Raw genomic sequence first — 22732 nt, forward strand, 5'->3', positions numbered from 1 at the left:
CACACAGATGTTAAAATGTGTTGTAAAAAGATGTTAAAAACATACACATTTATTTATTTTTTTAGCACATTCACAAATAAAGATATTTAAAATGTCTTACAAATACGTTTAAAAAAGATGTGAGTGACATTTATTGTTGAAACCTTTTTTCCCAAGCCTTCGTGGAACATTCAAAGCAACATCAATAACAGTAATAATAAAAGTAATAATAATAATTGTGTGTGTGTGTGGCGGGGGGGGGATTGGGGATCTGCTTTTGAGTTCTCTTAGGGGAGGCCCACTATCCCACACTTTAAAATGTTTGACAGCTGAATCTAAGAGTTAACATTCAGGTCTTGTGTTGACAGGCTGACATGTGAAGAGTTTGTTTCAGGACATCCATTACCATGGTGACAGGTGTAACCATCCCTGGTTTCATTGTGACTTATTGAGTGTGCGTTCAAGGCGCACACTATATGTTATCCACCGCGCTTATTGAGTGTGCGTGCAAGGCGCACACTATATGTTATCCACCGCGCTTATTGAGTGTGCGTGCAAGGCGCACACTATATGTTATCCACCGCGCTTATTGAGTGTGCCTGAAGGAGCACACTCTTTATTATCTCTCGGGCTTATTATTATTCCTCTTCCATTTCTTCCATGTTTTTTTCGGTTCGCTTCTCCTCCCAGAGTTTTTGTCGCACATACACAAAACGGGTATCAAAACGACCGGCTCGGCCGGGAATCGATGGCTATGACTTTTCTAAGAGTTTCGGCAAACGGTTTTGCCAAAAATCCAGAAAAACGAAGCCAAAAAATGAATGGGTGTGTATTGCGAGAACTTTCCAGAGCTAGAGTGAGTGATGTCATCGCTAGAGTGGAGAGGGGAGAGAACGATCAGTGAAAAAATAAAACGGATTGCCTATCGTGACTCAAATGCCCCACTACAGACACGATTTCTACATAGAAACGTAGCAAAATTTGTTGTATCACTCACATTCGCCTGCCAAAGCTGTCAGACATATAGTTTTGGCTCCTGACGCCCTAATTGATCGACTACTTCCCCCCAAAGCCTCATATACTCCCATTTTAAAAAAGCAGGAAATTTTCTGAAGGAAAGCAGAAGCAACGTTTCTCTCTCTTGCTCCTACGGGCACATTTCTTCATTTATCGACACAAAATGAATATGTAAAATGATCAGGAAGGTCTCATCGTGCCTCAGGTTAAGCCGGTTGAATGATTGGAATTACGGTTTTGGTCAGAAATCCTTCCTGTTCGAGAGGAGTTCTCAGCGTTTACACGTAGCCGGGTATGTTGAGAAACGAATATTTCCCTCCCTCCGTTTTCCAAAATAACATCGTGCACATAGCATCGTTTTCAAAAAAGTCAACCCGCATAAATACGCCATCGAGCGCCGTCATAACTACGCCAAGCTGTGGGTGGCAGTGTAGGAAGAAGGCGAATCCTCTGCAAGCCAATCAGAATAATGCTTCCATGAGCATCGTCATAGCAACAAGAACATTGGTCGCACTTTTGGCGATCCGCTGCCTAAAACTCCGTTTATCTCAGTTTACACGCAACGCAAAACCGGAGTTTTCCAGATCTCCACTCTAGCCGGAGTTTTTAAAAAGATTCGTTTTCAGAGGCGAATTCACCGTTTGCGTGTAAAAGATAGGTACAAACGAAGGGAAATGTCTCCGTTTTTAAAAATACCCGTGTACGTGTAAACAGGGCCTCAGTCTCTAAGTGACATTCTAACAGGTGCAGTAACTCCTCCACTGATTACAGTTGGTCCTGGTTGCTTAGCAACCTCAGCCTGCGAAGGGAGGGAGGGGGGGGGGGGGCCAGCAGAACCTGAGCGGCGGCCATTTTAGTAGTTCTTGGCACTTAATTTGAACCTGTCTGTGTAAAATGGCAGACAGAGACAGCAGAGCGTTAGCGCAAGCTGTAAAGACATGCTATTTGCAAACATTAGCGACCAATGCTAAAATTTGTGCTAATTAACATTAGCCACTAGGAATTAAATACATGTTAATTACTAACATGCTATGCTACATGCTAATGTTACTGCTAGCGCATCAGCGTTATCATGCTAATGTTAACATGCTAATGTTAACATGCTAATGCTAACTGCTAGCGCATCATTGTTAACATGCTAATGTTAACATGCTAATGTTAACTGTTAGCGCATCAGTGTTAACATGCTAATGCTAACATGCTAATGCCTAACATGCTAATGTTAACTGCTAGCGCATCAGTGTTAACATGCTAATTTTAACATGCTAATGTTAACATGCTAATGTTAACATGCTAATGCTAACTGCTAGCGCATCAGTGTTAACATGTTAATGCTAACATGTTAATGTTAGCATTAGCATGCGATGCCCCCAGTTATGTCGGTTCAATGATTGGAAATACGGTTTTGGTCAGAAATCCTTCCTGTTCGAGAGGAGTTCTCAGCATTTTCTCTCAGTCTCTAAGCGACATTCTAACAGGTGCAGTAACTCCTCCACTGATTACAGTTGGTCTTGGTTGCTTGGCAACCTCAGCCTGTGTGAAGGAGGAGAGGGGGGAGGGGCCAGCAGAACCTGAGTGGCGGCCATTTTAGTAGTTCTTGGCACTTAATTTGAACCTGTCTGTGTAAAATGGCAGACAGAGACAGCAGAGCGTTAGCGCAAGCTGTAAAGACATGCTATTTGCAAACATTAGCGACCAATGCTAAAATTTGTGCTAATTAACATTAGCCACTAGGAATTAAATACATGTTGATTACTAACATGTTAATGCTAACATGCTAATGTTAACTGCTAGCGCATCAGCATTTTCATGCTAATGTTAACATGCTAATGTTAACAAATGCTAATGATAACATGCTAATGCTAATTCCGAATGCTAATTAACATTAGCCACTCGGAATTAAACACATGTTAATGGTAACATGCTAATGCTAACATGCTAATGCTAACTGCTAGCGCATCACTGTTAACATGTTAATGCTAACATAGTAATGCTAACATACTAATGCTAACATGCTAATGTTAACTGCTAGCGCATCAGTGTTAACATGCTAATGCTAACATGCTAATGCGGCAGATGGCCACCCACCATGATCCGGGTTCTGCTCAAGGTTTCTGCCACAGGCAGTTTTTCCTTGCCACCGTTGCCAAGTGCTTGGTCATGCTGGGAATTGTAATAGAGATTTTTCAAACTGTCATCACAGAACTTCATGATTACAACACTATATTAAACACTTTGTTAATATCTTATAATGTTTCCTGGTCATTTCACACTTTATTACAAAATTCTATCTTTTCATAGAAATTTCCACAGTTGCATCGGGCATTTCAGCAGAGGGCATCAACACTGCAGGAAATACTTATCCCCTTTCACAACATTTCTAAGCATCACTTAATTTTTAGCAGCCTATTTCTTCTCTCATATGAACACCTGTTGAAAGCTTGATCTGTCACATACCTAAGCAATGGTAGAAGTAATATTCTGTAAACTACTCAACAGTGTCAATGATGTATGGGGGAGAGTCACGGGCCAGAGTCACGCACACTCAAAATTTCTTTAGAAATGTTCTAGTTCATTATCACATCTAACTGCATACAATATACCCCATGACTCTTAATTAATTAGTTAATTAATAACATAATTACAAGTCGAACTGAGTCTGTACTCTTGTATATGAGGTTCACTATGCCACACACGTGTTTATATGAATATGTATGATCATTTTGTGTGTGTGTGTGCTCTGTAAGGACAAAGAGCAGTGGGAGAAGCTGAGCAATGCGATTGGACATTCATGTTTGCTGCTCTCTGACATCACCTACAAGTCAAAGGTCCCACCCCTTCCGGGAGTCAGAGGTCACATCCTAAAACACACCTGTGAGACAACAGTCAGTGATTTGATCCACCTGGCATCAGAGCACCAAGGTACCAGGTCTACTGAGGAGGGGTGGAGTAAAACACACTGGGAGTGAGTTGTTAGTGTGTGTGGTGATATACCATTCAACTTCCACAGGATGAATACAATATAAAAGTTTTCTGACTGCTAGGTCAGTAAGTATAGGAAGCATATTTGCAATTTCAAACTTTCAGTTGGACTCCGACCATCATCAGGAGCAGGTAGACATGTCAGCTGGGGCCTGTACTACAGAGCCAGTTCATCATAGCAAGGATATCTTTTCTTTACCTGGCTTCACTAACCCTGACAACTACAATCTTGCTAAGCGGCATCTAAAGACCAATCAAAACATGGGCAGCAACAGATCCCTCAAACAGGAAACAAAGCTAAATGAAAAAGACAGGAGGAGAACACAACATGCTCCAAAGCTACCAACACTCCTCTAATGCTATAAGCAATCAGTCTGCACAGTATGGCTAACTCAGCATGGCTAACTAGCTAACAGCGGCTATAATTCAGAGCAGTTAACTGTCCATCAGAAAAAACTCAGTCGATGTGCAGCAGCCAGAGTGAAAACCAGAATATGATCCAGTCTCACCAAAGTCAGTCAAATAGTTGGTGGTGTGTGACTTAGTGCTGCAAAGCCCAAAGTTACATAGTGTGAGAACAGACGTACGAATGCCAGAGACACCATTCACCTGATCACAAGTCAGTGTAGCATCAACAGGATTTTAAACAGTTAGTTACTGTTACTGGGGGCGAGGTAGAGTGGGTCGTCCACTAACCCCAAGGTTGGTGGTTCAATCCCCGCTGGCGCTGCTCAAAAAAGATGCCACTGTGAATTGATGCCCACCGTTCCAGTGAATCTGGCATCTGTCAATTTGAGTGTGTGACCCTGTGCATTTGTGTGTTCCAACAGGTGCCATCCTGGATGGGTTAAATGCAGAGGAGTAATTTCACGTTTAATGTGATCAATAAAGTTTCTAAAATTAAAAAAGCCCCTTTAATAGACAAGGCATATGAAGTGGCATATAAAGCCTTGCAGCAGTTCAATCAAGTTTCCCATACTGTACACTTCCATTCATATATTCAGTGTATAACCAACCAGCCAACCAATCAGTCCAAACAAACACATTAGTACTCAATCATTCTGCATAGATAACTGCTCAGCACAGCACCTTTTCTGCTTCAACCACTGCTTTCTGGTTTTTCAATCCCTGTACCTCCACAACCTCCTCCTGCATTCACAATAAACTAAGTTTGATACACGCTGTGTCAGGTCATGAGCTCAGACAGTTCTGGGTTCTGTAGATTGTAGACACTTAAATGCGAGTGTGTCAAATGGAGTGTCCTAACTGAGCCACAGTTAGTTGACCTGAAGTTCTGTATAATGCTTCCAGCTGAAGGGGAAAGCCTTCAGATATTTTAGATGCACTAGTGAATGATATACATTTACAAGAAACACTCTGTAATCTTACCCACTGCAAAAATCTCTACAACTGTAACAAAGTGTTGAGTGTGGTGGAGGGAGCAGTATTGGCATGGTGAAGCAGTAAAAAGTGTCATTTTATGATGGCAGTGCTATATTTTGACTGTCAGTCAGCTGGTAGCTAAACAGCTGATGGTGACACATGGAAGAAACAGCTGATGCATGCTGTGACTTCAACGCTATACATCCATACGTCACCTCCTTTTCTCTGTTAATATTACCTCTGTGGTGGACTGCTAATTCTGTGTGTGTGTGTGTGTGTGTGTGTGTGTGTGTGTGTGTGTGTCGGTGTGTGTGTGTTGTCCTATTGACCTGTCAGGTTCAGTAATACTGGGAACAACCTGCAGTGAGCCCTGCAGTGAAGACTCTCTATCAGACATAGTAAGTCTTATTCCCTTTCTATTTTGTGTTTTTCTGATCAGAGAACAGTTCTGCTCTGATCTCTTCACTATATTCTGTCAGCAGCAGCAATCTGCAGTAATTATGAGTTTGTCCTGCAGGTCCACAAGCAAGTGTGTACATAGCAAAGAGCTACATATTACAAGAGTAGAGTTAATTACAGTCTCATAGAGTCAAGTCCATTATATTTTACTCTATCTTTACTCTTACTCTGAACTTTGATACTCGCTTTACACTTGAAGTGTTTGTGTCAGCCTGCCCCCATTGTGCACACACACTGGTACGCAGAAGGAGATTTACCAGTATGCCATGAGATACTGTGTTACAGACAAAGTTTTAAAAGATTGTTCCAAATTACTACAGATGTTGTTTGTTCACAGTTATGAGTGTAAGTGTTATGAGACAGCCAAGTGTTATGCTATGAGACACTTTCCTGTGCTATTACTCTTTGTAAAGCAACGTCAAAGTTTTTGTATTGCAAATGTCAAAATAAATGTTAAAGTAACACCAAACATAACCACCTTTATTTTAGCAGCCCTTATTATCGTCATTATTATTATTATTTTAATGTTATGGGTCTAACACTTGTGTAGTTAACACGTTATCCTCTGAGAGAGTTTATGTCCAGCACTACATAGAAGTGTTAAGAAAAAGTATCACCGGTTGGTGTTAATAAGTGTTCAATTTTAACTCTAAAAAGAGTGAAAAATTACACCAAATTAGTACTAAGGTACCAACACTGCAAGAAGATTTAAATTAACACTTGTGGTGTGGAGCCATAGAGACACTTTAAAAGTGTTAAAATCAACTCTGACAGTGTTCATTTATGTATGCTAATTTTACTGTGTACTAATACTGAAAGATAAAATTGTTGAATGCTCAGCATTCATAAGATGTATTTTTAAGCCAAAATACTGAAATGTCACTGGTCCCAGTCCTCACTGTGAATATTTGATGCTTTTCTTTCTTCTGTTATTGTAAACTGGATATCAAAAATCAAATAGAAATCAAATTCAGATCTTATTTGTACAGCCCAAATTCACAAAGTACATTTGCCTCTGAGAGCTTTACAATCTGTACAGGGAGTGACACCCTCTGTCCTTAGACCCTCGGTTCCAGTGAGGAAAAACCATGATAGGATATGGAGCATATTCCATCAACAAGTAATATGAATGTCTCTGGGAAATTGTGATGAGCAATTTTAATTTTTATCTGACTGGTTATAGAGATACATTATCAATGAACATGATCATTAGATCATTAGATAAGACCTAACACCTAACCTAAAACATCATGAGACACATGTTCCTGTCACATCCTCCACCTGTAGGTCAGCATTCTCCACTTATTCTTCACAACTGCCTACATTTTTATCATGTTACTGAATCAGTACGGCCCCAGAGAGGGTCCTGCTTTCTGTCTCCCTCCCCTTGGTGATATCAAAGAGCCTTCCTGGTAACCAGGTTTCTGTCTCACCCCTCCCTCAGGCTGTGGGTCTGGGCCTGGACTATGTCAAACTGGGAGGTCTGAGCGGTGCTGAGAGGATGACTAAATACAACCGGCTAATTTCTATAGAAGAAGAACTGGCCGAACAGGGAATCCTGGGTAGGCTTTTTTTATACTCGTCCCTTGTCTTTTTTCTCTCTCTCGACGGACAATTGAGTAAAAGGGTCCAGACAAAGAGTCTCTCTTCGCTCTCTCTCTGTTGAATGTGAAAGGAAACTGTGTGTAGAATCATACAAATGTGTATTTGTGTGTGTTAGTGGAAGAATGAAGACTCCTCCCTTGGATCTGTTAATTGGCTGCATAATTACACACAGGGACAAATACTTTCCCATTCATGATAATTCCAAAAAGCAGGCAGGGACACTAAGGGGCTAAGGATAGACGAGTATATGTTTAAATGTCATTGATTCCTATCATAGAAACTTTATTGAACATTTATTATCATTTCATGTTTGTGTTGATGTGGGATGCTGAAAGGCTCTGTGTGCTTTCAGTGATTTCAGTCCAGTTATTTGAGGCATCTGTGGACCAGCTTTTGTCTGTTCTCTTTATTTTATTATTTTGTCTTATCCACAGTCTCCAAGGAGAAGCAGCCGCCTCCACTGTTTACTGAAAAACCACAGGAGCAGTCCACCACTGTAGAGAGTCCTCTGTCTGACACGGCTGCCTCACAGCTCGCTGCTTCTGCCTCCACCAAGAAAATATGACAAGTCTTTAAATGTGTGTCAGTGCTCCCACATTAGATTTAACTTTCAGAATTCACTTCTGCTGTTCTCACTTACTCACAGGTCAGGATTTTACCTGCTGAGCTGATTCCAAACCAGCTGCATTAAACTGATGTTACCATTGTATTTTTGATCTAGACTGTGGTAAAATGTTAATAAAAACGATGAAGAGAGAGGCCGAGTGGGTAAACATGACCTTCAGTTAAACTGTTTCTAAAACCTTCTAAATACTCCAAAATGCCCATATGCACAGCACTGCAGACACCACAGCTGATAGCTGAATACTTCTGTTTGAGGTTATCAATAGTGGATATGTGTGAAGCCAGATGTGGCCCATGTCCCACTGGGCCATTTCAGTACATCATATGCACACAAAGGGCACAGAGACAGTACCTGTTGTTCAAAATGAGGACATCAAACGGTTTTATACCATGAAGCCTAAAACAATGGTTCTGTTCTGTAACAGACCAGCATAGACCAGAGCAGAGTGAAAACTAAGGGGGGAGCTCAGTAAAATCAGTCTGACAAAAACCTGAATCCAGAGAGTCCAAGAAAAAACAGAGACCTCAACAGACAGAAAGTAAAGCAAGAACAGGAGGAGTTCAGCTCATTACAATACATTAACAGTATTCAAATGAAACATTTTGACTTGAGGTGGAAACTTTATTTTACTGATCTGCTACTACCCCTCCAGGACTGCACATTATAGTCACAGCCACTGACCACACACTGTCCAGCCTCATGCTGCAGGATGTGTCCACCTTATCTTGTTAACATTTAATTTACTTACTTAGTACTGACATGTGGGACAACATCAAAAAGTCTGAACCAGCATCCAGATCAGTAATTCCCAACATTTTCCACTCACCAGCCCTAAAAAGTGTTTACTCCGGACCTTCTCACAGTTTAATATCAACAGAAGAAAAAGAATCAACAATGAGTGAAAAGTGAAGTGAAATTACTTTAATATTTTCTGCTCTGACAGGCAGGTTCCCCTATCACACTCATTCATACTGACTTTAATATGACCACTATGAAACAGCAATTCATTGTGTTCGTTTGCCCATCACAGCTTTGTGCTTTAAGAGAAATGGATAATAAAAGCCTCTAAGAAGCTGTGGGCGGATACACACACACACACACACACACACACACACACACACACACACAGGGCCAACAAAGCCTGCCTCCTGTCTGTTGGGGATGTGTGAGGTAAAGGCCCCTTCATAACTGGTCAGCACTCTCACTGACCTCTCTCATGGCTCTTCAGTTCCTGGAGGAAATGATTCTGTTGGTGTGTAAAGCCAGGAGAGCATCCGCTCACCCTGCAGCACAGAGAAAAGACTGCTTGTGTACAGTGGGAAATGAAGGAGCTTCACAAGTGCCTTGTACACCAGCCACATACAGCTGCATCAATGGGCCTGTCAAGTGAATTATCCCTTATTCACAGCTCTTTTCCATGACACGGCCCTGCTGATGCCACAATAGTCCCATTGAACTTTTTAGGGTGAAGGAAAATTTAGATTGAAGGTGTTGATGGAGGGTCCAGACAACACAAAACTCAGCAGTATACAGCTGTCTTTTCTCTTTTCTTTCAGTTTCACTTAGATTATTGCTCCATAATACAATCGCTAAATTCCATGTGTACTTCAAGCAAATAAATGGCAACCAATGAAATCTCCAACTTATAATTCTTCCGTTTTTCATTCTGTTAGGTTTGCCCGTTTGCTGGCAGCTTATGCTTAGTGTTGCTGTAAATGTCAGGGAGTGAAGACAACCTCTAATCAATGAAAAGCGCAGAAACAAACTGAGGCTGGACACATGGCAGCGTCTCAACTGAGGCTCCCTGGCAGGCAATTACTGTGTTTGGGAAAATAAATGAAATGACTAACAAAATAGGTCAAATTAAGTGTTTTCCAGACACACTAAAAGGACCTCCCTAATTGCTGGTCCCTGAAGAGACAAAAATACAAAAACAACAAAACATTATATTGTATTGGTCGATGACGAGGGGAAAGACGAAAGAGCTTAGAATGGGCTGGGAAGGACAACAGGCAGTGGGGAGAAAAGGACACAGCATGGTTTGTGTAATTACATGTTTTGCCTCGATCAGCAGTGTGTGTACCGTCTGTCAATCAACATAGGCGAGTCCAGCGGCTGGAGCAGATGGCGGAGGAAGTCATTGACTTTGTTTCTGCTGAGAGAGGGAAGACGGAGACAACAGATTCAAAGGACACTCCTCTGAAAGACTATATTGTATGTTGGTATACTATTGAGTTGTACCAGGGCAGCATCAACTAGAATGGATCTTATTAGATATGGAGAACATGAGGCAGAGACATAAATCAATACAAAGGCCTTCTCTTCTTTTTTTCACTCCTGCTCTCAAGCAGTTCAACCGCTCACTTATCCTCCAAGATGTTGACCAAGATAAGTCATTCATCCTCTTTGACCTTTTGTCATGAGAAAATGGAGGAAAAGCCAAATATTCTCTAAGCACATCTTTCAGTTCATCAAATCTCCTCACAGACCTTTTCCTGTTTCTACAAGCTCCACTGTTGTGACTAAATAAAATTAGAGTGCAACTTTCTGTGCCACATTTGGTTCAGTGGAGTGAGGAATGAATGAACGTGTGGACGGTGGAGTGGAGTCTTTGAAGGCTGCTGCTGAATCTGCTCTGAGAAGAGACTTTAGAGCCACAATGACATTTCCTCCACTCTGTTAGGGGGGATTGGGAGCTGGAAATTGCACCTTAGTGCTAAACGAAGCCTAAGCTTTAATTAACGGCAGCACACAATAGGTGATGGACATCACCCACAGTTCACAGCTCTCATGTTTCATCCCTCACTCAAGGAAGTGTCTGGGCAGGTGTCGAGGGAAAACAAAACAACACACGAGCAGCCCACCATTGTGGTTAAATCACCAGTGCAGTCATTGTGATTTTCAAAGGGCACAGGCTGATCCTCTGCTCCATACCTGACTAACACCCTCCTCTGACTGAGGATAAAAGGAAAATCCACCTAAGACACTTTAACACTGTTACTAAACAACCAGGGCTGAAGTGTTTGGCATTTCTGGACACATTGAAAACACTGTTTCATTTACTCAGAATTAAACACAAAAACAGTTTCTTCCACAAATCTCACACATGGGGAGATTCGCCCGCCAATAGTAGCCTCAGTAGACCAGAATGCAGTTCAGCTCTATTAAATATGTTTGCTACATTTTAAGCAAACTCATTTTAACAAACTCAAATACAATAAATCACAAACCAGAGTTTATTAGACATGTCTTTAATCTGGAGATACTGACAATGGAGTTTCCATTTCATTCACAGAGAAGTTACAACTGGAGCAGAGCTAAGACGTTGGACTGAAACTGGACATCGGGGCAGCTGAAGCTCAGTCTGTAAGGGTTTGGCTTGGGAACCAGAGAGTGTCCAGTTCAAGTCCAGTATGGAACGAAATATGAACTGTGGACTGGTAGCTGGAGAGGGGCCAGTTCACCTCATGGGCATTGCTGAGGTGCCCTTAAGCAGGTACCAAACTGCTCCCAGGGTGCCGCTCTGTGTGGCTTCCCATTTGCATGTCAATGAGCCCTTTGTGTGTGTGTGGTTGTATTTGGGGTTGAAAAAAACTGATTGAAAAAAGAATTTCCCCTCGACGGATCGATAAAGTATCTAATCTATTCTAAATCCAACCATGTCTCCTAGAAATTATGGCTGCATGCTGTTAACTTTGCCAAATGCATTCTGAGGGGAATGTGACTGCTGCCTGGATTTTGTGTCCACTGGTCACAACAGGGCTCGACTCCGTTTTCTGAGCTCTGCAAAAGCAAATTAAATCTCTGTGGTTACAGCCAGGTCAAGTATAAGACACGAGACTATGAGAGTAGTATCTTCAGTATTTAACCAAGACCACCATATTTCCTGATTCTTAACCAAGAGTTTTGAGCTGCCTGCCTAAACTGAACCATTAAAACATGAAGTGGATACGGGAGGAAAGCAAATTAAATATATTCAACATTTTACCGACTTGACAGATACATGTCAATAAAAATGTTCCTTTATTATGTTGATCAAATTGTAATATGGGCTGTGTTCTGTTTCAAATCTAGTATATAAAAATCAATTCTTGGAGACAATTGTTCCATCAGGACCGGAGCCAGCAACAATATGAGGTTTAATAGAGACTAGTTTTAACCAAGCTTTTAGCAAACGATGACTTCACATCTCACATGTTAGGTCCTGAAGCCAACCAACATCACATACTGACATGGCAAAGTTTACAGTAACATTTTAGTGTTACACCCTGATCGTTGAGATGGTGGATGAAATCAATGTTGCTGTCAAACTTTCCAGAGTTGTAAAATCTTTCCTCACTGTTACAAAGCTGTCTTTAGTGTTTCTGTGCCCAAAATTCTGAAAACTAATGAGTCTATTTTAAAATTGGCCTTCATGAATCAAAGTGCAGTCTGTGCAGTGTGTGTGTGTGTGCTTTAAAGCAGGTCTGTTCTTGGTCTAAATTCCAGCTGAAAAGCATCTAACAGTGTATGTCCTTTCTTGATTTGTCCTTTCTAAAGCAGAGCAGATCACTCACACTGCAGCATGGATGCAGACAGAAGGCCGGCCTACATAAAATGGTGGAGGGGGTAGAGTGAGGGGAACAGCGGAAACAAAGTCTGCAGTAATTCCTTAATGGGAGACTTAGTTTCATGTTAACAGCGGCCTGGAGTGAACAGTTCAGAGACTCCCACAATGCAAATGGCAAACTGGACTTTTTCTTCAGTGTTCAGTGTTCCTGTGTGAGAGATTGAAATGAAATAGCCTCAAAGAAAATCACTGACACAAGCTAAAGCAGTGATTCTCAAAGAAATGGTCTGTGGAAAGTTCTCAGATTCATTGTCATGATATATACAAAAATATTTATTTATTTATCTTTTTTTTTTTTTTTTTTTTACAAAAGGCTTCATAGTTCAACAAATAATAATAATATTTTAATGGTGGTTTTATTAAACTTGACAGGCGTTTAAAATGATCTCACATGTCTGCAGAGTTGAGCCAATAAGAACAAATGTTTTATTGAGCCTGTGTGTGTGGGTGTGTGTAAAATTATTATTAATTATTCCCTCTCTTTGGTTTTGATATTTGAAATTTTACCTGAAGCTAACCGATGCAATGTCACTTGCATTGTTTTACAGGTATTCTGCTCTAAAATCAAATTCAAATTTTATTTGTATAGCCCAAAGTCACAAAGCACATTTTCCTCTGAGGGCTTTACAATCTGTACAGGGAGTGACACCCTCTGTTCTTAGACCCTCGGTTCCAGTGAGGAAAAACTTGCCCACAAAAAAACTTTAACAGGGAAAAAAGGTGGAAGAAACCTCAGGAAGAGCCACAGAGGAGGGATCCCTCTCCCAGGACGGACAGACGTGCAATAGATGTCACGTGTACAGGACAAATCAACACAAACATATTGTACAATTACAATGACTGATAAAATAACAATGAATTACAATGAATGATAAAATGACAATGAATTACAATGAATGATAAAATGACAATGACTGATAAAATGACAATGAATTACAATGAATGATAAAATGATTACAGTAGCAGTGGAACCTGTGATAGAGATAGAGAGACACAGATGCACAGCAGCAGCAAATCATAAACTAACTATAAACTGTAATGGAGATATGGTAACAATAATGACAGTAGTAATATATAATAGCATGGTGTATACACACAGTGGAATGACAGGCTCTACAATGACTTTGCATTATGTGATTTTCCATTGGCCACATCCAGACTACATGGATGTAAAGTGATGTCAGGGCCGAGCTCAGCCTGGTGGCACCGTTCACACTGCAGGGGACAAGACAGGAGGGAGACCTGCACGGAGAGATCAGCACTCACTGAAACAGCAAGTTAGCATGCTGATGCTGTGACTATGCCAATGAGGCCAATGAAATGTGATGGTGTTACAGTAACTTTAAGCACATATGTGCCAGAAAAACAGACAGAAAGTGACAAAATGTCACACACACACACACACGCACGCATGCACACACTTACACACACGCACACACACACACACACACACACAGCTTTTCCATAAAGAAGAAGAATCCATGATGATTAAATCGAAACACAGATGGATGAGCTCTCTCAGCACTCTCAGTCAAGGAGACAAAAAACTTACTGTTGTGTTGGGGCTCCAGTGCATCCCGCCGTCTCAGCAGGATCCTCTGCAGCTCCTCATCGTGGTTTGTTGACGGAGACACTGCCTTTGGCTGAGGGGTGGTTCTACTGAAATTCTCCTGCAGAGATGAAACAAACACACACAGTGTTCAAGGAACAACAGAGCCGCAGAGTAATGACCACATCGTGCTTTTATTGCTACATGAATGCATAGTTAACACTACCTGTAACAGTAACAGAACATATATGTACAATATATATATACATTTAGTAGTAGTATTATCTTGTATGACTAGTATGTAAATATTGACTTAAACTCTTTAAATGATTCTCTCCTCTAAAATATTGGATACTTTAACAACCTTTGTTGAATGTCCACATTACATTCTGGTGTGAGCACATCCATGTACAGTGTAGAAAAAAAAGCCTATTCTGTGTATAAACACGCTGACAGCACAACAAGTAAAATATGGCTTGTAAGGACACTTGATTGTTTTAAAGTCCCATTACCATGATTCCTTTAAGTTCCTTTAAGGCAGAATTAGAGGGCAGCTTTTCCATCTGCTAAAAGGAAAATAGGAGGGAAAAGATAGGTTTGGTAAATAAATAGCAGTCTGACACATTATACTTATTTTTCCTCATTCAGCACTTAGAGGCTAAACTGCACCTCTTACCACAGGGACGACACACTGAAGGCAAGCACGAGGACATATGCTTTCTAGAAGAAGTAAATGTGTAAACACACAATCATTTTGAGTCACATCAATTTTCCCATCCTCATTACGAATAATTACCTCGTAGAGGTAGGTCCTAATGCTACCTAATTTGTCCGAGTTGTTGTGGTGAAGGAACATACAGACTAAAAGATGTCTTGGCCATATGTCATGTTTTATCAAAACAAGCAGCTCTATATAATCCCACACTGATGGATCAAGGAGCACTGAACAATACACACTCAACAATGTACAAAAAACTCATTTAGGCTCGAAATAGTGGACCTGTGCAGCCCGCAGCAATTTGGTGATTTTAACAAAGATGACAACACATTTTCTGTCACCATCACAGCACAAATTACACACATGCACTTCCTTTAATGACTCTTTTCTGTCTTCAGTGTTTAGTATTCACTGTCACAGACATCGCTACAGTTTGGACTGGACTTGATGCACTTTGCTTTGTGTTTCGATGAACTAATTCTTCTGTTTAGTTTCGTCTCAGCAAACAGTGAATGTTATTCACATCACTGCCTGTGTTTGAGGAGATTTATCAACTAACATAAAGGCCTGTAGTTTCACAGTGGTATGTGTGGGTGGAAAGACCAGCAGTGGCATGTGCCAAACATGAGTTGTCCCTTTATCAGTCATCACAGATATTGATATCATGATCCTCAAAAATCCTTTCTGTTCATCACTAGATCTGTCAGCCTCATATTCACCTCAAGCTGCCGGCAGAAATCTCACTCCATCATTGTCTTAGTATCTCATTTCACTGAGTGGATTATTAAAGCAATTTATGTCATGTGTGCATGAATTCATGAGGCTAAATGTGAAATTAGTTATTGATTTTCCTAAATACATATTCATAAAGGCAGTAGGAGATATATTGCAGAACTGCATGAAAAAATGAAAGCAGTGTGCAGGAGGAAAACTGTTTTAAACAATTTTCAGGCCCTGCGGTGACAGAGATCTATAGAACATTATGCAGTCTAATTTCTAACATCATCGTATATTATTTTATATCATATTTTTATGATATTTCTTCATATTGACATGTCATTTACCTTGTGATTCTAGGTAGTGACACATGTTCGATTGTATCTACTAACATGCAGTGTATGGCTGTTACTTTTTATATTTTAGTATAAGAGTTCAAATATTATTTAAATGTGGTCAAAATGTAACATTAAATCTGTATTCATCTATTTGAATTCAAAGTTCACAATTCACACAGCCCAGCAGAGTGTGCCTTGTACTCCAGCAGGGGGCATCCTAAAATGTACAGGCACTGGGATCTGTTGCATGCATGTTGTTGTGTTTGCTTACACAGAATGGAGAAAACTATCTGTACATGGTAATGAATGGTAACAAGTATTTGAGATTTGACATCAAAACGTGAATGAAGGTAAAGCTGTTTGCTGACTCTGTAAAATGCATTACAGTGCCTTACAGTATATATTAGCTTGTCACCTAATGTGACAACCATGGTGGAGAACAGATATTTATGACACACCCACATCAAGGTCACCAGACCCAGCCATGTGCTCGTGCTGCAGGACCATTGTCCATTACTGACAGTTTACTGCCGTGAATCGAGCGTTTTAAAGCTTTCATGAAGTGGCTGTAAAAGTAAAAATAGCAGGTCACAGATATGTTCACGGTAATACACATTTAAGTTACCTGTCTTCTGGTCCTATTAGGGGACTGTCTGACAGGTCGGAGTTGAACACCCTTTTTGATCCTTTGCATCATTTCCTCTACTGCCTGCTGCTTGATGTCCACTTCTGGAAGTGTCACACACAACACGAGAGAGTGAGAGAAAGATTTTATCATCAAGCTTGTTGCCTTTTTCAACAGACTCGTCATACTTCATGGCTTCATTGATAGTTAATGGGAGTGTTCCTGGGAAACAATGCCAAGGAGTGAAATGAGTTGAATCATTTTGAGAGCTACAAGGCACTGTGTAATTCACAGGCCTCGTTAGCCCTGCCCTACTGAAAACTCTACTCAAACCTTCTCTCTCTCGCTCTCTCTCTACATACATGTCTCATTAATGCATGTTAATGCATTAATGCTAACTAACTAACTACATATATTATTACTGTCATTACTGTTACATATCTCCATTACACTCTCTCTCTCTATCCGCCCCTCTCTCTCTTTAACTCAACCGGTCTACCTATGAGCCATGTTTGGGTCTGCCCGAGGTTTCTGCCTGTTCAAAGGAAGTTTTTCCTCGCCACCGTCACCAAGTGCTTGCTCATGGTGGAACTGTTGGTCTCTGTAAATAACATTATAAAGAGTAAGATCTAGAACAGAACTGAACTGTATAAATAATGGAATTGAAATTGAACTTGAACTTGAAATACAGCTCATTTGGATGTAAAAGCTTAGAAATGACACCCAGGAGCACCCAGGAACAACGAACAATTGTTGGAGAAACTCTAGGTGTTTCCTTTCTAATCATGCCATAAATATTGACTGAGCTGGATTAATGTGAATTCTGTTTTAAGTTGGACTTGGCTCTAGTCATTGAACAGTGCACCTGTAGAGTTCAAAGCCTTTGTAGTGTGTGAGGTTACCAAAATTATTCTGGAATGAATTTGGACTCTCTAAAAACACAAACACTGTTCAGCAATTTTTCATGCAAAAGTTGTATGAGGATAAGAGAGTTTGTCAACTTCACAAAAGATTCATTCTGCAATAATGCAGCCCATTGGCAAAGAAATGTGAATATTTAATTTTCTACCATAGAACATTCAATGGCATACACAATGGGACTATTGTCAGTAAGATGTCTTTAAAATGTCACACAAAAAAACTATTTTGTGTTAAAGTGATAGTAAAATATTTTCCTCCAAAGTGCTCAGAAAGAGACTATTATTCAGGTGTCAGAGTCGAAGATCCTTGGCTGGCACCCATTCAGGCCTGTATATAATTCCAACAAATACCGTGTGCGTAGTGCCCAATTCAGGCCTCATATATTCAAAAACTATTTAACAAAATGAGAACGCAGTATAGCCTGTTCAGTCAACATGAACATTCTACCTGCTCCGAGAAGTCAAGGCTTCCCTTTTGTTTGCACAAATTGAAGAATTTAACATGTTGACCTAATAGGCCAATGATGGAGATCTGAGTTTGAATTTCTCATGAACCACTGGCTACAACATTTGTCCTTCTACGCAAAAGTGACTTTGGTTTGCAAAGGAAAAGTCGAAAAGGATCAAATCTGAAAGGCAGAAATAGAATTCAAGACCAGTTCTCCTCCACTGACATGCATGAGAAACAGCAGCTGAGAGGAGGATAAATTACCAAATGAACATACAGTACATCACACAGAGAAAGAAAAGAGAGGCTGAATGTTTGAATGCTAAGAGTTATATATGGACATCTCATACCTGTCATCACATGAAATACAAAAGATAATTTATTGGAACACAATGAAGTTGCTAATACTTAAAATACATAAACCACAAACTCCACTGTGGCCTGAGACCTTGTTGGTGTTTCTGTGTTTTTTTGTGTTGTTGTAGAAACAGCCAACTACAATTATATACTGTATACCTGCATCACAGTTCACTGTATGTTACAAAAAATAGTGGACACCTGCTGGTCAATCCAAGTGGAAATGAATTCATAAACATATACAGAATATAAAGCACATTTTGAGGATGTTTGGTGTGTACCTGGTGTCTTGGCTGAGTCTTGGACCACCAGTGGGATATCAGTACTGCTGACTTTTCTCTTTTGGATCAATGCCAACAGTGAACTATAAGTGAAGACACAAAAAAAGATCAGCTGGTTGTTATTTAGGCAGCTGCTTTCTTTAGAATCATAATACATACATAAACATGCACATCAGCATGTCATCAGTACAAACTTTTTTCTCACTTTAATATTATAGCAAGAAATACGGAAGTAATAGCAAACAGACAGGATGATTTAATGTGGTGAACTGACCGAACACAGCTGAACTCCTGTGGCCGCACTGCCTGCCTGAGCAGCACATGACCACTGTCTAGAGAATCTGTGTCCCTCTTGTATTGAGTGTGGCATGTGCTTCTCAGCAAAAATAGTGAAAAACATGTGTTGACAGTCATCTCTACATTATACCTTTCACTATGGGTTTATTTATTGGACAAAAACAAATTAATATCCAATAAAAGATTAATCTGACTCTGTTTGTATTGTTTTTTTATGTTCTATAGATATTGTGATAATACCATTTTGTGATATTCTCATAATTTCATATTGTGATATTGTGACTGCCCTAGTGGACACCAAAGGTGTGTGAGTCGCAGTGATTCAGCAAACAGCTGCCACACAAAGGTAGAGGTAGGTGGTGTGGCCCAGGTGTAAGGGTCAACAATTACTTTAAAAAGAGCAATGTCAGAGATTTTCATCTCAGTTTAATGTGCCTTCATTGTTTCCTGCTGCTGCAAAGAAGAATCTAGAAGATTAGAGTTGCTGCAGAAAGCAGAGGCTGGTGGGGAACAAATTAAAGGACAAACCTGAATAAATAAATAACAAAAAAATAATGAATAACAGAATGATTCTGGACACGGTCACTGATCTACACACTGGTGATGTACAAAGTGTACTGTGAGTGATCAAACCTGAGTGGGTTGGAGGCCAGAGGAGCTGAAGGAGGTGGAGGTGGTGGGGGAGGTGGAGGTGGAGGTGCTGGAGTTGGGGGTGGGTTGTTAGCTGCCTGCAGCTTCTTCTGGAGCTCCTCAACTGACCAAAGAAACACATCAAGTTACAGTACACATACACGCAAACACACACAGGCACACATGCGCACACTGTGGCTTGGAGGTGGAGCAGGTTGTCCACTAACCAGATGAAGCTCCAGTGTGTGAATGTGTGTGAATGGTTAGCTCCTCAAACTGATGCGCAGTTGGCACCTTGCATGGTAGCCAATGCCATCAGTGTATGAATGTGTGTGAATGGGTGAATGAGATATGTAGTGTAGAGCGCTTTGAGTGGTCGGGAGACTAGAAAGGAGATATATAAGTACAGTTCATTTACCATTACACAGACACACACACAGAAGAATAGTGGTGTTCCACACGGACAAAGGATATAGGTCATACTTTGGTCATGGTCACACTTAAAATCATGTTGGGCCTGTCAGGATTGTTGTAGCCTACACATACAGTGCTTCCTTTACAGTGTTGATTGTGAACTTTCCTCTCTACAGCACAGTGTGTCCTGTCTCAAATATGTCTTCACCTGTGAACCGAAGATCCTTGACCTCCACTTGAGTCTTGGAGCATTTGTCACTGTACTCCCTCCTCTCCTCCTCCACAAGCTCCAGTTTACGCCTCAATGCTGTCAGTGCCCTCTGAGTCTCACAGCTCCTCAGCCTGTCCTCCATCTGCTTCATCTGAGAATGTTTGAACCACAACATACACTCACTGTTACAGCATGCTGTATGGCTGTTTATGGTTGGACAGTACTGAGCATCAACTAGCTTATTGCCTACACAGCCACTCAGCACAACAACATACAAGGACCTACTTGAGGTCTATTCTGTTGTTTCATATATACAGTACACATCAGAATCAAATATATTTTAAAAGATCATAAAACATGTAACACAATGTAAAATATTTATTAGTTATCGTATTTGACTTTCACTTTTCACCGAAAAGGACAAAATGTAAAAAATGTTGACACAGAAACAAGGATGAAGGAATGCTTCCATTCTACTCTAGCTTTGCAGTGTTGTGTTGGCTGTGGCAGCAGCAGCTCCTGTGGTGATGATTTCTGATAAGTACTTTGGGTCCGTGCCAGTTGACATTCAGTCGTCCACCCCCCCATTCCCAGTTCCTTAACCAGTGTTGTTCCCTCAAATGAAGGGTATGGCTCACCTCCACCCCAGCACCATGAGAGATCAGTGATCCCACTCAGCTATAATTGTTTGCCATGAGTGCCAGAGGAGGTGGGAGGGAGCCGGTGGCTACACTGCAGGTTTAAATTATTATTCTGGCAGGTCATGGTCCCTAAGTTTGAGTGTCATGACGTGATAATTCACTGGGCATTTCACTCCAATGTAATTAACCAGATAAATAATTGTTGTTATAATGCATATAAATTAGAGGCAGTGCAGGTGTAAAGCAGAGAGATGGGTTACATATGTTTGAACTATTTTTGTTTCTAATGAGTGAAGCATGAAGGAACAACAGAAGTTATAGTTACAGTTTATAGTTAGTAAATTAATTGCTGCTGCTGTGCATCTGTGTCTTTCTATCTGTCTCTCTCTTTAACCGGTCATGGTGGATGACTGTCTACCAATGAGCTTGGGTCTGCCCGAGGTTTCTGCCTGTTCAAAGAAGTTTTTCCTCGCCACCGTCACTAAGTGCTTGCTCATGGTGGAACTGTTGGTCTCTGTAAATAATATTATAAAGAGTACAGTCTAGACCTGCTCTGTATGGAAAGAGTCATGAGTTAACTGAAGTTATGATATGACGCTATATAAATGAACTGGAAACATTTTTATTGAAATAAAAATAAAAGATTTTGGTTTACTGGTACCATAATTGGTGTGGCACAAACATTGTTGTGAGTGGTTTCCTCTGGCTGGTGTGTTTTCTTAACTTTGCCACACAGCTGGACTTGCATGATCAAAAGATGACACGAGAATCCATCTTCCTAGGCTTCAAGCTATGTGTTTATGAACACAGTGGTTGTGGATCAATCAGCTATGGTAAGAGCTACAGCCATGGCTTAACACTTGGTGTGTTGTGATGTGTGTAAGAAAAAAACAACAATGGCTGCTGCTAAAAAAGTTAGCATAGTTCGTACCCAACCCTCCACCCCAACACCCAAGACCCACCGCCCACCTGCTTAAACTTTTTGCACAATACTGTGTGTGGTTCTGACTGTGTGCATGAAGCGCATACACAGACCTGGTTCTGGTGCTCCAGCCTCTGTGTCTCCAGATCCTGGGTCAGCCCACTGACCTGGCTGAGGGCTTCCTGCAGAGCTTCACTGGGTGAGGAGGTCTGCTTCAAGATCTGACTCTGTCTCTTCAGCTGCTTTTGCTCAACCAGCATCTAAAGAAAGGACCGCAGGGAAAATGAAACCCCCCATAAGAAAGCAAGGTGGGACACATTGCAAGGGAAAAAAGAACCCAATGAAAATCATCATACAATGAAGAAAAGAGGAGTGGAGGACTACTTAAAAAAACTCACCACTCTGGCAAAGTTCTCTGCCTCTGTTCTCAGGTCCCTCTCCAGGTTCAAGGTGTCCTGAAGAGCTTCAAATTCCTCCACTGCAAACTGAGAAACTAGACAAAGATTTCTACCCTCATTTTAATTTCTACCTCCCCATTTGTGCAACATGAAGTCTACACTAACAACCATTGTAATTACTGTGAGCAAATAAGGCCATGCTTATGATTAGTATCCAGTTTATGTTAGATTAATAGTGACAGTTTTTTCTATAGACAAAGACCACATAAACTGTATGCACCCCTTCATACCTCTGTTATATTTCCCCAGGAGCTTCTTTTGCTTCACTGTCTCAGCAATTAAAACAGTATTATCATGTTTCTCTTTCAGCAGCTGCAAATGTAAATGTACAGGGTTAGAGCTTCTGAGCACAGTTTGTGCTTTGCATTGTAATTTCACAGTAATAGTTTTTGAATGTGGGTTTCCTGCCTTCCACACAGCCATTGGTTCTTTATTAATTTTTCTACAGCATTATTAATTAACTTTGTTCAAAAAGTGTGTATTGCAGTGACACACAAATAAATGGAACCATGGTGTGATGGATTTATTTCCATATGATGCTGAAATC

At 40.7% G+C, this 22732-nt stretch overlaps 2 protein-coding genes across 6 annotated transcripts in view; one reads left to right on the forward strand and one right to left on the reverse strand.

Annotated features, from left to right (window-relative positions):
• eno4 (enolase 4) overlaps positions 1-8896 on the forward strand; it is a 44820-nt gene extending 35924 nt beyond the window's left edge. The window contains exons 10-13 of one of the 3 annotated variants that reach the window (XM_027285787.1): positions 3744-3918; positions 5698-5759; positions 7265-7382; positions 7860-8896. In XM_027285787.1, coding sequence (XP_027141588.1) covers positions 3744-3918; positions 5698-5759; positions 7265-7382; positions 7860-7990 — 486 coding nt within the window. In that variant the 3' untranslated portion in view covers positions 7991-8896. The remainder of the gene's footprint in view (positions 1-3743; positions 3919-5697; positions 5760-7264; positions 7383-7859) is intronic. The other 2 variants (XM_027285799.1, XM_027285792.1) reach the window with 2 other exon arrangements.
• Positions 8897-13639: 4743 nt separating this feature from the next.
• The window catches only part of shtn1 (shootin 1), a 39498-nt gene continuing 30405 nt past the window's right edge, over positions 13640-22732 (reverse strand). For all 3 annotated transcript variants that reach the window (XM_019276551.2, XM_027286402.1, XM_010755661.3), the window contains exons 7-16: positions 22416-22497; positions 22126-22220; positions 21841-21987; positions 20162-20315; positions 19543-19663; positions 18613-18695; positions 16607-16710; positions 14721-14774; positions 14212-14329; positions 13640-13901 (exon numbers count right to left, since the gene is read on the reverse strand). In XM_019276551.2, the coding sequence (XP_019132096.1) occupies positions 13870-13901; positions 14212-14329; positions 14721-14774; positions 16607-16710; positions 18613-18695; positions 19543-19663; positions 20162-20315; positions 21841-21987; positions 22126-22220; positions 22416-22497 (990 nt within the window). In that variant the 3' untranslated portion in view covers positions 13640-13869. The remainder of the gene's footprint in view (positions 13902-14211; positions 14330-14720; positions 14775-16606; positions 16711-18612; positions 18696-19542; positions 19664-20161; positions 20316-21840; positions 21988-22125; positions 22221-22415; positions 22498-22732) is intronic.

This window comes from Larimichthys crocea, chromosome I, assembly GCF_000972845.2.
Source record: "Larimichthys crocea isolate SSNF chromosome I, L_crocea_2.0, whole genome shotgun sequence".
Lineage (NCBI taxonomy): Eukaryota > Metazoa > Chordata > Actinopteri > Sciaenidae > Larimichthys > Larimichthys crocea.